The sequence below is a fragment of the Meleagris gallopavo genome, chromosome 4 (genome assembly GCF_000146605.3).
Source record: "Meleagris gallopavo isolate NT-WF06-2002-E0010 breed Aviagen turkey brand Nicholas breeding stock chromosome 4, Turkey_5.1, whole genome shotgun sequence".
In the NCBI taxonomy this organism is placed as follows: Eukaryota; Metazoa; Chordata; class Aves; order Galliformes; family Phasianidae; genus Meleagris; species Meleagris gallopavo.
This window is the reverse complement of record NC_015014.2, coordinates 16,163,824-16,179,276: the sequence shown is the minus strand read 5'-3', so window position 1 is coordinate 16,179,276 and position 15,453 is coordinate 16,163,824. Positions and strand designations below refer to the sequence as shown.

At 37.1% G+C, this 15,453-nt stretch overlaps 1 protein-coding gene across 1 annotated transcript; it reads right to left on the bottom strand.

Moving 5' to 3' along the window:
- Positions 1 to 147: 147 nt before the first annotated feature.
- Positions 148 to 12,362, bottom strand: ALB (albumin). Its single transcript, XM_010709648.3, has 14 exons — positions 12,226 to 12,362; positions 10,698 to 10,758; positions 9,784 to 9,916; positions 8,642 to 8,856; positions 7,874 to 8,006; positions 7,071 to 7,168; positions 5,702 to 5,831; positions 4,591 to 4,805; positions 3,918 to 4,050; positions 2,990 to 3,087; positions 2,706 to 2,844; positions 1,967 to 2,190; positions 1,303 to 1,435; positions 148 to 216 (listed from the first exon to the last, which is right to left on the bottom strand). The coding sequence occupies exons 1-14, from the start codon at positions 12,308 to 12,310 to the stop codon at positions 166 to 168; spliced, it is 1,848 nt and encodes a 615-aa protein (XP_010707950.1). The 5' UTR covers positions 12,311 to 12,362; the 3' UTR covers positions 148 to 165.
- Between the last annotated feature and the right edge of the window lie 3,091 nt (positions 12,363 to 15,453).

The following is a 15,453-nucleotide window of genomic DNA, read 5'->3' as shown; positions in this document are numbered from 1 at the left end:
AGGGTTATTTTGTAAACCAATAGCATTCTAGTAATATTTCAACTCTTCATATGATGGTGAAATGGAAGCTAGATAAATTTAAAAAAAGTATCATTTAAATTTGAAGCAGTTAAATAGGTGAAAAAGGATGAGGAGAAAGAGATAGATACTGTTACCTACCATGTCTTAAACACCGATTCCTAATGTGGCTCTGCTCTGGACTATTAGGTTGGCACCCTAGAAAAAGGAGGACCAACAGTTGTGAAAGAGAAACGAAGGCAGCATCATTGGTAGCATTTGAGTGGAAACTTCTATGAATTTCAACCCAAGTCTGAGCTATGGCTCAAAAGATAATTCTAATATTTTCTAACCTCAGAAGCTGTGCACTCTTGTATGATGGATATTTTTCAATCTTGCGAAGGTAGGAAATACTCTTTTAGAGTGAATTACAAAGTAGTTTCTTTCAAAGTCTAATCTGCTTATGCAATAATTTGGTTACAGGTGAAAAATAATTGGTTCAATAAGTAGTTTAAGATACCAGTAGTACAGATCTGTTAATGCTTCCAATGACAAAGATTGCTCTTTGGAAACTGACTTTCATACTTCCTGCAAATGCTTTGAGCTTAATCAGCAATATGGATCAGCATAATATATAATATATATATATATATATATATATATATATATATATATATATATATATATATATAATTAATCAGCAAGCCTACAGATAGGCTTCTCCTGTGGTTACTGTAGGGAAGAGTAAACAGTGAATGAACGTCTGTGTTTGTGGTTCACGTAGCAGAAAAAAATGGAGTGATTGTTCATAGAACATAATCAGCTGGATTCCCCCTACCACTGTCTGTTTTTTCTAGATATCTCTATAACTGACCCAGATGCAGTCTTCACTGGCAATCATTAGTGTTCCATCAGTGTCTGTTGCACAAAAGGCAGTTTACATATGCTAGAGATATGGTTTAAATTCTACACAAACATAATTTTCAACTGTGGCTTGTAGGTAATATGCTCTTTCAAAGAAGTCTCTCAACAACCTTATCTAATCCAGAAGTTTGCTCTGCTTTAAGTGGAGGATTGGACTAAATTACTTCCAAACAACATTTCCAAATGAAATTGTCACAGGTTATAGTCCTTGAACCACTATCTGTACTGTTAAGATGTATTCTAAATTCTGCAGGCAAATTGTGAATGCATACAGACAACCAACCACTGTAGACTGCAGAATCCCTGGATGGTTTCCTACTGAGTTTTCAGATCCCTGTATACTTTTTTAATTTTTATTTTTTAAAAGGACATAGGAAATACCTCTTCTCCAAAGCATGTATTGATGTCTGACTGCTTGCAGCACTTGTCAACCATGGCAGTGAAACCATCAGCAATTGTCTTTATTTGTTCTTCCGTCATCTGGGGCTTGCGTTTAATGAGGTTGATAAGCAATCTGAAAACAAAACCACAATACACAATTAATGCTATCTGTTATCATTTGTTTTTTTTTTCTTCCAGTTTAAAAAATGTCATTTTCCATGCAGGTATATCTCATTTAAGGGGCTTTTTGTCATGCCTAGGGTAGCTTGTGCCTGTTTTTTGTCTCCAAACTCTGTCTACCACCACCATCTGCTGGTTTTTTTGTTGTTTTTTTTTTTCCAAATACAGATGGGAACAAACTTACTGGAATGATCTGTATACTGCCTTAACTAAGTACATCTTAAGACTTGCACTGGTAATGGACTTACACAAAACTGGTCATCTAAGACCCTAACTTCATAGAAAATACCTTATTTTACCTCTTCTCAACTACATGATGTTATACACTGACACAGTCAGTACAAACACACAGTTTCATCTGGTTTTCTTTACCACCAGTGAAGTCCCAGTTAGGCAAAAAGTGAGTGTTTTTGCAGCATACTTCTGCCCCTGCTAACATGTTACTCCTTCAAATATCTTCTACAAGGTATTTCCTTTAGCTTACTTCATCTGGCCTACTTCTCGTTCTTCAGCAGGAGCGCTGCACAATTTTTCATCAAAGCTGAACATATCAGGATTAAATGGTGGAGGAACATATTTGGTATCTACTCCCATGGCAGTGAAACATGGTCTCCTGTGAGCATAGGAGTCACTGCAGCAGTGTGAAACGTTGTCATTTATAGGTGTGGTCTCCTGTCTCCTGCACATATCATGAATCACAATGCTCAGCTGAAAAGAAAAGGAAAGAAGTGCAAACATGTTAAGCCTTCTATAATAACAGAAGAAATGTGTGATGTTTGTTTGTGTCAAAACAGGATGCCTAGAAGTGGAAGCTCTCCAAACTAAACTCATGCTCAGAAATGGCATAATCTTAAAGTTTGAAATGAAATGTGTGTTTCTTGAGTCTGGGACTTCTTAATCTGTAGTCCGGCCATTTGGTTACAACTGTTAAGCACAGTTTTCTTTTAAGAGACTCTTCAGCTTTTCCAAACATGAGTTCCTATGGACCCAATCAACTGAATTTTGCTTTCCAAGTTCAGCTAAAATTTTCAAATCTTCCAATCTGAGGGAGCTATTTAGGTTAACTTTGTTAAAAGTGAGTGAGTTTTCAATTCTGTTATGTAGATAATTAGCTTCGGGGCTATGAAAATTCAGTGTCAGCTTACTACCTCATCAGAATTCAATGGTTTTGAGAATAGAAGAAATCTCAGTGAAAAATAAGGAAAATAAACAAGTGTACTCACATAACCCTCAGAACAAGCCATGCGTCTGTCTTCAGAAAGCTGGCAGCACTTAGTACCAATAGCTGTCATTTTCTTTCCAATTTCAAGCAAGGTTTCAGTGGATACTTGAGGCATTTTCTTCGTGTAGCGGATCAGGATGCTGAAAAAGCACAACAAAATGGCTATTCATTCACATCTGAAGAATGCTCTACTGAACTAGACCTGAAAAGTCTGAATACATACTCCCAATGCAGCCAGAATAATAATAGTTTACATGGAAGAAGTGCTTATCAGAAAGTACTTACGACTTGAGGAAGTCTGGCTCGCCATGGGCACTGAGAAGATCACAGTTTGTCTTCACAACATCCTGCGTTTCTTTGATATGTTGGTTCAGTTGATCTTGCTGTAAACAAGTATAAGTTTATCAGTAACAGTAGAGAACATCCTGGTAACAATTGTACAGATAGAGTTTTTGGACCCTTCTAAAACTTACTAGTTCTAAAATACCCATTTTGCAAGGCCAGCTATTTGTTTTGAGTTCCTCTGGAGTAAGGGGGCTTGATTCACATAGGAGAATTCAGTTCTAACAGAAATGTAATTAAAATGGCAGGAAGATTTTTGAAATTTAATTGTCCATTGGATTTGCTTCTTAGAGAATATTTGTCTGATCTCCTCCGTTAGGGATTTGTCATCTTTATTCTTAAAATCAGGTGGCTATTTCTAAAATATAGGGTAATCAGCTGTGAGAGGGAACATCCTCTTTCTGTAGCTGGGCCAAAGCTGCCTGTGAATCAACTTCTGCTGTGATTTGTAGATGATTAAATTCAAGGTCAGGAGTCCAAAACTTAGGATTTTCTATATGAGCTGGCCATGCAAGTTTCTATCATAATCAGTGACTAGCTACTCAGTATTAACAGAACAGATTAATTTGGCCAACTAGCTATTAATTAACTTACTTAGGACAAGAAGTACCACTTTTGAGAGTCAGAGGCATCAGGAAATTGAGTGAAACTAGTCTGAAGTTTTGAGGGTGACCAATAGAGTTCCTCTGTAAGCTGAAATCACTTTATAATGTTGTCATTGGATCTGGACCACTTTGTGTCCCATCAGAATACTAACTTCTCCTGGAAATCAGTCTCTCAAAATGCTTTCTGTCTGCTCTTTTATTAAATTGCTTCATGATAGGTATCATGCAAGCTTTTTAATTACATGCAGACAAAACACTGCACCTACAGCATTTGCGTAGCACTCAGCAGGGTTATCAGTTTTGCAGCACTTTTCCAGGAGTGATTCATATCCTTTGGCAATTCTCAGAATCAGCTGCGTGGAGAACTCAGGGTGTCTTCGTGAGTATTCATAAACAAATCTGAAAGACACATGAGCTGACAGCATTAGAGCTCCTGAATATCATGCTGCTTTCCACAAGTACAACATAGTAATAAACAATGGCAATTCCTCAGATGAGATCGTGTAAGGTGAACACTTCCTTTTCATAGAATTTTTTGGACCACTCTGTTGACTGCAACCAGGACAAATGTAAGAGGAATAGAGTAGCTTCCCTAGGACAGAATACTTGTTAAGCAGATAATGCATGTGGACCTGAACAGAAACTCTGAATAAAGGAAAAGCAGTGATCAATTCAGCTTTGATAAGTAGTGCAATGCTGAAGAGGAACAGTCACAAAGCATGAATGAGAAACTAGGACTGAAATTACATCTGTCCCATTGGATTTCCATATGGTAATTGTAACCTCTTTTCTTCATGCACGCTTGAAACACCCAAGAGGACAGGGTTTTGTTTTTTTTGTTTTTTTTTTCCCCATTGTGGTGCAAAAGGTCCAGAAATGAGAACAGATAATTTAGAAGAGTGTTCAGACACAAGCATGTGTAAAGTTGGGACTACTTACTCTGACATGAACGCATCATGGCCTGCTTCAAAACTTTTACACACTTCCTTATCTTGTATGTATTTTTCAACTAATGAGGGAAGATCTGCAGGTTTCTCATCAAATTCTGCCTCCATAATACACTGGCTTCGTTCCATAATAGGCTTCTCACAGCAGCCTTTGATTTTACTTGAGAAAACATCTTGTTTAGAGCACATATTGTTAATGATCTCTGCCTGTAAAATTAAAACATAGCCTCAGGCAAGCTATGAAATAATAATTTAAAGACAGATTAATTCAACTCTTCTCTCTTTCAGACTCCTCCTTTTCATTCAGGTTACTTATTTATTGAGCAGTTTCCTAAACAAATGCTGTCTCCATAGGAAAAGAAATAATTGGAGGGACTGATATTTCCTGTGTATGTAGAACATGTTGTTCTCAGGCATGAGGGAGAATAAGGTTCCCTCTCTGATTTTAGAACCTTTGAGAAGACAAGCTCTGGAAAGGCAGTGAAAGCCACTGAGATTGTCAGAAGGGTGACTGACTGATCTCTTCAATCCTGTCACATGGCCAGCTCTGACAGAAAACAAAACATTAAAAGCTCTAGGATTTCATGAAGCCAGCCCAGGACACAAACTGTTTATAGGTTTAAGAAGTATGTCTAATTTCCAGCTGGGCTGGCAATATTTAGGTAACATTACTACTGCAGTTTTGCAAATCCTCCTGATTGAGTTGTCCTGCAGGATTTATTGGCAATAAAGGAAAGCTGGATTAATGGCAGTATACACATCAGAGCTGCAAAGAATTTCTGGCCTTTTTGCCTCTGATTTCTTTTGCTCTGTTTACAGTGGAATCGGAGTAAATGTCATCAAACAAGTCCCATAGTAAATGTTTTGATTTTAACCAAATACCTATGCTACTGTGTCTGCAACCAGTCCTTGTCCTCGTGATCATAAAGAGCTAGACTTAGAAGAATCTATTTCCATTAATAGCCATCTGAACTGTTTTCTAGTGGCTGAGGAACCTTTTGGCAGTGTTGAATACAAGCTGCTTGGACTCTGAATAGCTGATGAAATTTTCTTCCTACTGTTTTTCATGTACGTAAGCACTTTCTGAAGAATATTTCGCTTACCATGTCATCCATGCACTCCACCATGTCCCCTTCACAGCACTCTTTGTGGACATCCTTACTCTCACGTACAAGTTTAGCAACCTCTGAGAATGGAGCCTTGGGGTATTTTTGGCTTAGGCGAACAAGTTTTCTAGATAGAATAGAAGAATACACTTGACTCAAAGCTCCACATTGAACAGGAAGTTGCAAGTCACAAATGATATAATACTGTAGATCAGCAGTGTTCTCACCTAGATTCAACTGTCTAGAAAACAAGGCTTTGTAATTTGTACTTCTGATCTGAGCTGTCTATGTAAGCTGTCTCTCTACTGTTTCCTGTCTATTTTGAATGGCTGTAAAACATCTCTATATTACTAAGCGGAGACTTATAATCAGTTGAACTTTTAAATAAAACTTGGCTACGTCAGGTAGTTCTAGAAAATTTTATCACAGAATTGCAGAAGTTGGAAGGGACCTCAAGAGGTGATTGAATCCAACCTCCCTGCTAAAGCAGGTACTCTATAATAGGTCAAACAGGTAGGCATCCAGTTGGGTCTTGAATATCTCCTTAGAAGGAGATTTCACAACCTCTGGGCAATCTGTTCCTGTGCTCTGTGCCTTTATTGTATGGAGGTTCTTCTCCATGTTATTGATGTGGAACCTCCTATGTTCAAGTTTTACTACACACCACTGAGAAGAGCCTGGCCTCATCAGTTTGCTTCCCACCTCCCTTTAGATAATTATAAACATTTTACATATCAGATTTTAGTATGTTGTCCATAGATTTAAAGAAGTTCTCTGTGGTAAAGCAGGTAATTCATTTTTTAACTGCAAAAGTCTTTCTTAATCTTAAAAATGTGCTTTAGCCAAGAATTGTGATTCTGTCAAATTTGACTGCTCTCAGCTTAGTTTGTTATTTACTTATGTGCCTATTGCTAAAAGCTGCAGACATCAGAACGGATTGTAACTTTGGCAAAAAAAAGATTAAACACACTAGAATCTCTGGTTCTGAGTGATATTCTCTCAGATAACTCCACATCTCTTGTATTGATTCTAGGGATGATTTCATTTCTTTGTAATTTGTGTGGCTGACCTTTTTTTGCTATTGCTCACCATTCACAGGTTCTACTCTGCATCAACTCTTCATGCAGAAATCTTATCTGAACTAGATTTTATATCTAAAAATTGAAAAAGAAATCACTGTAGGTGTAGACTGGAAAGACTGACTTCCTAACCTCAACAGTTCTCGGCCAAAGTACGCAAGAAAGTACCATGACTACAATTTTCAAAGTCAGTATATAGAAGCAAAATAAATATGCTGGTATTTTCCTTGTGAGTCGTTGCAGATTTAAGTCAACAAGCCTTCTTTTTGTAAAACACTGGAACTTACTCTGCTTGGAAAACTCTGTCTCCAAACTTCTTGAGGATTCCACAAGAATATTGCTGCTTCACACTTATTTTCTTGGCTTTTTCTCTCATGGCAGTTTCCTGTAGTAACAGGAGGCACAGTGTCACATTAGGCTGACATTTAATGGAATGAGAAAAAGGCAAATCTAAAAATTCCACTTCAGAAACACAAAAGATTCTTGTCCACTTAGCTCCTATAGAAAGCCAAGCAAACAGGGGATTCTTTTGGCAACTCTAACTACTTTACAGTCCAGCATCTAGCTTAATAGACATATATACTATGTCTTAAGACACAGTGCAATTCAAATAATCATAGAATCATAGAATGGTTTGAGTTGGAAGGGACCTTTAAGGTCACCTAGTTCCACCCCGCACCCTGCTATACATCATGTGGAAGTCACTGAGGTGGAGTTTTGAGATAGACAAAGGGAAAATTTGACTCATGGTAAATATGAAATCTTGTCTACAGCTCTCTAAAAAGCAAAGCTATATAGAAGTAATCTGATCATAATCATAGGGTTAACGTATGATTAATCCTTCTCTACAAGTACTTCATACAAAAATTTGCATAAGCAGGAACATTCCACCCATTTCTCACTCTTTCAATTGCTTGTGCAAGGAATAGGGGAGGAATCTCTCCTACAACTTTCTGTTGAGAGTAGAAATTGCATGTTGAGAGAGATCTGTTTTTCTCTAGCGCCTCTTTGGTTAGCACAACTTCTGTCTACAGTTCACCTTTATGTAGCAGCTACTTTGCTTTCACACACAGTGAAAAATATGACCTACCTTGGCATCCAGGCAAGCACCAACATCACTCTCTTGGCAACAGCTTTGAAGTGCATGTTCATAATCAGCAGCAAAACTAAGGATTGTAGGGGCATACATGTAGGGGTTTCTTCTTGCAACAGAATAGATGAAACTATAAGAAAAAGGAAAACATAAGTTATGTATTTCAGTGGCAACAGCAAATGGATTTGAATCTTTTATGGCTTCTATAAGTCTCAGCATTTCCAAAGTAGGACTCCATAACAGTGATGGAATTATGAACTCCTTGTATCTTCAGCCACTTTCTTTGATGTACATATGCTTGTTTTAAATGCATTGTCAAATATTTGAGAATTTTAATTTTGAGCATGAAAAATTAGTATGTGGCTATTTTCCCAGGATTTCATTGCTAATCTTTATTCTCTTTACTCTTATCTTTCTTCATACCCTTTCCAGTTAGAAAAGAGGTAGTGGGAAACTGGAGCAAGTAAATTGTTACATTAATATTGGAAAAACTGAAAGTTTTTTTTTTAATTTATTTTTTGCAAAATATCCTCAAGGATTTATAAAATGTGATCCCTTAAAGCCCATTTTGAATGGAAAAACCTGCTCCAGCATAGACTGAAAAAAGTGTGATCAGAACTTCAGATATTTTATGACTGAGCAGCTGTTTTGTGCAGGTAGATATTCAATTGCATGTTTACAACTTTTTCATGCCCACATGCTCACTAGACCCTGGAGATCCCTTAGCTAAACACTTAAACAACGCAACATCAGCGTTTTTCTTACTGTCCCAGTAATGACACTCTGTTGTCCTGGTATTCCTTGCATATCACATCAGAAGCTGGTCTTTGGTATGGCTGAATGAAGTCTGGTTGGGAAACTTTAAATGACAGGAAACACTCATTTCTTTCAGGATCAGCTTTGCTACAGCAGTCAGCCATTGCGCCATATGAGTCACGGAGCTTTTCCACTTGGCAGATTTCATCAAGGATAATGGAAGGCTATAAAGGAGATGACGAGAGTCAGAATTGTTGCTAGAAAGACATTATGTAGAAAATGTAAGGATCTTTCTATCTATCTGTAAGAGAAAGCCCAGATAAAAAAAGTAAGTTTTTACCAGAAAATTTTTAGACCGTAAACCAGAATAATCCATTTCTTTCAATACAATTTCACAAAGTTTTGTTTTATGTAGTCTAGTATAAAAACAGTTAGAATGGTTTATTAGAATGGTTTACTGAAAATATATTTATTTTAGTTATAATTAAATAGTGCATGCAAGACAGTGGTCTATTTTTTCTTGTAATCTGACTAATGAATTCAGATTAATTGAAGCAGGGTTTGATGTTCTACTTGACAATAACCTTGGGAAGCCTTTAGGGAGAATTAATGTAGTCATGATGTTTGCTTTGAACATAGGAGCTGGGAAGAGCACTAGCACCTAACTTTCTTAAGGACCTGGCTGAACCTGCTAGGTATTTAGGGATCTTATGTACTTGTAGACATCTTTTGATACCTGATCTTAGCAGTTTTTTTCAAAAAGTTTTACCAGAGTATGTTAAATTATCACAGATATCTTTTCAAGATACCTCATGTGAAAACCCACATGCTTTGGTTGCTACAATTCTTAGCATCACATGTTTTGCAGTCAGCAAATAAATAACATTTATTTGTGGACAATGCTAAACTTAATGTATTGAAGTCTGCTTTTGGGGCTCCAAAGTATTGCTCCACTGATTATTGTGGCATTTCTGAAGGACAGAACTTCATAACCCAGGAAAAACAAGTTCTTTTCTTCAGAACAAAAATCTGATTGGCATTGGCTGATGACAACAGGAACACCCAAAAGGATAAAGTATATGTATCAGAGTGAGGATGAGGTAGCTGCATAGAACGAGGTGAAACACAGTACCAAAGGATTCACTGCCTACCAGTGATTTTGAGCATTCAGGAGCATCTTCATTGGCCACACATTTTTGTGCCAGATCAACAACATCCTTCACAAGCTTAGACAGTCCATCATAAGAACACCTCTGGAGATACTGGGCAAATGTGATCATGGCACTGAAACAGAAAGCACATTTTGCAATATGGAGATAAGAAACATAAATAACAAAATTATTTCTTCAAACAATTTGCATATATACTTAAACAGAGCAGCAAGAAGATCATAGTAATGGATCTTGTATTCTTGGTCTTCTCATTTCCTTTCTGAAAAATGTTTTTGACCTTTACTCCCAGTAATGAATGTTTTGAATAATAGATTAGTATCATCAAGGAAAAAACTGTGATTTTTATTTTCTGATGATTTTGTGCCAGTATATTTGTACTGCTCTTTTTGCCATTGGTACAAGTGATGATCTGCAGGATGTCTTCTTTTAAAAATGGTTATGTTCCTGAAAGAACTAGTTTGCCATTCATAACTTTCTGCCAGAACGTACCTATTTTGCCATTCCCAAAATCTGTTCCAGAAGAAAATGATTGAATTGTTTCAGAATACCTGCCAGAAGTTTTGGGTTTGAGGTTTTTTTGTTGTTGCTGTTTTTTGTTTTTGTTTTTGTAATATAATAGTCCAGAACATTTTCTCTCCATCCAAAGGTTACCAAAACTGTCTTATTCACACGTATTTTCTTTTCACATGAGGAACGCAAGTTTCCTAATAAGGTTTGCATGGGATGGTATTCCCAGAGAACAAGAAAGTCATCATGACTTTTGCAGGTCATAAAATATCTGTAGGCTTTGTATGAAAAGACATTCAGTGTGTTTTAGTTTCCCTTTTTTATCCATGTCCAATATTAATAGAGATGGAAAACAATCAAAAGATGTAAGCTGAGCATTCACTTACACTGCCTTAAATGTCTCTTCCTTCAAATCATTGTAGCGATGGGCAATTTCACTCTTGTGCTCTAGGGAAAAACAAAACAAAACCAATAAGCAGTGATGCTTACTGTTACAAGCATGACCCCCTTTAAAGAATACATTCTGTCCACTTCAGGCCAGGTTTTCACAAGCGTGCAGCATGAACACAGCTCTTGCGTTTAAGGGAGTAAAATCATTATTTTGGAACAGACCAAATTAATGCTGAGCACTAGTGAAGTTCCCATGTTTGGATACAGTGTCCCATGTAAGCTGTACAACTTTTCAAGGAATGTCAATCTAAAGGTTTCTTCAGGCCATCTCAAATTCTTTGCTGTCTCAGATGATCATTTATCTGCAGATACCTGCAGACTCTCGAGAGTCATGCAAGTGTATAATTTTGGGGGTTTTAATACAATATCCGCTTCTGTAATTATATTCATAAATCAAATATTCAAAATGGCTGCTGCAACTTAAGGGTTAGCAAATATGCTTTGCATAACCAAAACATGGTCATGCATACTCTACAAATAAAGGAATGGAGCATCAATTGGATTAGAGTAAGCATTAATAGATTTTTCTTTCTTCAAACAGAAAATTATTAACTGGGCAGATTCATACTCTTGTTTCACTTAAGGCATACCATCTGTGCTAATCTAAAAGGAAAATAGGTGAGACCTTTCATTGGGTCCTGATGGTAATAAATATATGCTGTGGTTATACCTTGCTCATAGTAAGAAGGCTTTCCAAAAAGAAACTGAAGCAGATGGCCACAGTAATAAATGAGCTACTACAATAGGACAGTCATTTGTTCTAGAAATGCCATTCAGGAGCACTTAAAAAGTACGAGGAAGAATTCCTTTACCTGAACTAAAGGAAAATGTTTCCAAAAATGAAGAATCATCAGTAGACCTGATTTGATAATAAGGATTTCAGTGCTAAAAATTGTAATTTTGCTGTTGTTCACTGGCATTTTTAGCCAGTTCCTGAAAACTCAGTTTTGTTAAATTTGTGTATTTTCATGTTTCAATCTAAAGTTAAAAACATTAGTGAAAAATTTTCTATGTCTGCCTATGGAAATTCTTGTTTGACTAAGCCATAAAATTTAATAACATGGGGAAAAACAACACAGTAGATTTTTAGCTGGGCTTTCCTTTCCGCTGAGACGGATATCTAGATTTTAAAATCTTTGACCTATTTGCATGAAAACCATTAGCTGACATTGGTGAGGAGTTCAGTGACATACTGTCATTCAAAAAAATCTGCACATCTGCTTGCTCAGTGCTGGAAGGTAACAGAATGTGAATGATCAACATCTGATCATATAATTCACTTTGCGGTACAAAGAGACACATCACAAAACTTACTCTATTACGTAATTGTCCGGAGTGCTCTACCTACCCCTCAAGATTTCCTCATTCAGTTTATTTTCAAGTCAATCTTTTCATCAAATTGCATCAAAGTCATTAAGTCAGTATAACAAAGAAAATAAGGGCAATTTATTAGGATTTTTTTACCTGCGTCACGAGCAACTCTTTGCAGATTCCTGGATGTTGCTGAACTGAAGAGGAAAATGAATGAAATTAATGTTACCCACTTCATGGCTGCAGATTATGATGTAGGCTAAATTATTCAAAAATGCTAGGACGATTGAAGGGAAATCATTTTCTTATATACCTTTTACTGACTGCTTCTGTAAAATATTAACCGTAGAGCTGGCAACTGTAGATTTCCATTTGGCCTGAAGATTACAAAACTTGGAGTGTCCTTGCCAAAAATGAATTTGATATTATTTGTTTATTATGTTTTCCTCTGAACCTTTTTATCCTGAAAAGGTTGAACCTTCCAGCATCCAAACAGATAAAGTTTTACGTAAATTTCCTTATCAAATTACAAACAAGGAGTTCAAGGCATCGCACTAATATGTCATCGTCTACCCCTATAGCTGTACTTCTTTTTTTGCTACTGTTTGTTCAAAAGCACAGCAGGTTTGTATTGTACAGTAATAATTCACCCAGTTAGGGCTGAGTTTGCATTCTCGCTCAAATTAGAGAATTTTAGTTTTAAATCCCCTTACAAAGATGAGATAGCAGCTTACTTAGGGTAGTCTACGGTCTGCCAATCCTTCAGGGACAGAGATAAATGTTTAAGGGTATACTGTGCTTCTCACCTTGGAATGGCATAAGGAACACAAGTGAATCTAGTCTTTAATTTTATATAAAAAATTATATATTGGTAAAATATAATGATCAGCACGAAGATACAGATAAACAGCATCTCCAATTTTAATTGACTTCTGAATTCTTAGAGAAGGTAAGAGTGTGAAAGCAATGTATTTGAATCTCACAATATATGTAGGACCAGGGTGGAACAATGTCATTCAGACAATACAGCAGTATCAAGCAAACTGAAAAAGACGCTTTTATGTTATGTAAGACCTCATCTCATCCCAAGTTTCTCAACATACACTTAAGGTAACATCCAAAAGGAAGGCTGCTCAAGCACCAAAAAGGATGATTTGAGCACTTGATTTGATAGCTTTCATTCTGGTTTCCTGAGGGTACTGCTGTTCATCAGGACACACAAAAAACTGCCAAATAGATATGTAAACATTTGCATGTTGCTGATACTTAATATTTTTTGCAATGAAGTCTCATTTACACTGACATAATTCCAAGAGTATTCTCTTTGTTATGCTCTAGTCTCCTTGTTGTGAGGTCTATAATGATTAGTCAGTAATTTAGAAGATCAGACACAGGTAGAATTGTGAAGTTTCACTAAGTCCCTGGGCATGGTATAAAATGGAAAATACTTTTGCAGAATATTTAATGAAAGGTTTCAAAGAAATATTAAGTGTAAGACTGAGTGCAAAGTGATACATTTCCGCAGGAGAAAATAATATAATCTAAAACAGCCCATTTCAATACTTTTTGTTTTTTAACAGGGAGCTGGGGAAGAGCATAGAACAGAGCTGAACTCCATATAATTTACGGTGAATAGTTTCTGCCTGCTCAAACAAATAACTGCCTGCTAACATTTCAGTCAGTCTCTCAGTTTCTTTGCTAGACCATCTTTAATACAGAATGTAGAGAAGTATTTTTAGCTGTTACAGGCAATTATTTAAGAGCTGGATAAATATCCTCTGGAGGGTCAACTCCATGATCTTCCCAGGCACAGTGAGGCTCACCGGCCAGTAGTTCCTGGAATCTTCCTTTCACCCTTTCTTAAAAGTGGGAGTGATGCTGCCTTTTTTCCAGTCAGTGGGGACTTATCCTGACAGCCCTGATTTTTCAAATATGATAGAAACTAGCCTGGCGACTACATCAGCCAGTTCCTTCAGGACCCTGGGATGCATGTTGTCCAGCCGATAGATTTTTATACATAAGGCCTCATGAAGCCGTTTTGAACTTGCTCTCCTTTTGCAGTGGGAGGGATTTTGCTTTCCTGACTTCTACCTAGAGGTTCAGGGACACAAGAGGCGTGGGAAGCCCAACTGCTAGTGAAGACTGAGGCGAAGAACTCAATAATTGCTGCAGCCTTCTCCATGTCTGTTGAAGCCAGTTCTCCCTTCTCTTTTATGAGAGGAGGTACACTCTCCTTTGCCTGTCTCTTCTGTTCAGTATACTGATAGAATCTCTTCTTGTTATTTTTCACATCCGCCATCAAGTTTAGTTTCATCTGTGCCTTGGCTTTCCTGATCCCTTCTCTGCATGCCCAGTTGGCATCCTTATTTTCTTCCCAGGTTACCCACACTTCCACTGCTCATACTTTTCCTTTTTTTTCCTCAGTCTGACTTGCTCAGCCATGCTGGTATCCTGCATTCTTTGCTTGATTTCTTCTGCTGGGGGATGGAAAGCGCTTGTGCTCTCAAAAGGGTGTTCTAGAAAAGTTACCAGCTCTGTTCTATTCCTATGCCCCTAAGAAAAGCTTCCCAAGAGATGTCATCCAATAACTCCTTTAACAGACGTAAGTTCACTCTCCTGAAGTTCAGGGTAAACAGTGTTCTTCTATTTCATTCATTTTAATCATATTTAGACAGAAATTTCACTGAGACTAAATAATATCATGCAATATGCTGAAGTACCTTATTTTTGTCACTATCAAATGCAGCAAAGATACTACAGCAGTAGTTGCCCTGTCTATACATATGCTAAAAATGCTCCGGTTAAGTAGTATTCCCTTCTGTGAACTTAAAATTTAAATACTTACTAACTTCACATCAAATACAGTGTTGAAATGAATTGGCTTTTTTTAGTTTCTGGCAACGACTACTTGTTGTCCTTCCTTCTTTCCTAATTTTCTTTCTATCATCTCCTCTCATTTTTCTGATTTTAACTGCTCCTGTTCCATACAACTTCAATGCTAATTGCATTAGTTCAGTAAAATGCTTTTCAAAATATATGTGAATATGAATATATACCTCCAGTGCAGACAACGTTTGGTCAGGTGGATTACGATGGAGAAGAGACTGCAGAGCCTTAAAATTGTGTTAATGCAAGAGTGTTGCAGAAGCGGAAACAAAACCCTACAAGAGGTTCTAGTAATTATAAATCTTAATCTTCAGGATTCCCCAGATGGGGACTACTGGAGGTTGAGGGGAAGAGGGAATTGAAGAACTTGAGTAGCTTATCTCTAAAAGACTGCAAAGTGAATGGATTTCCAGACTGGCTATTCCAGGAGCTCTCCTGCTGCTGCCGTCTGTTCTAGCTTGCAGTGTCAGTGAAAAGAAGGGTGTTGCTTTTAAT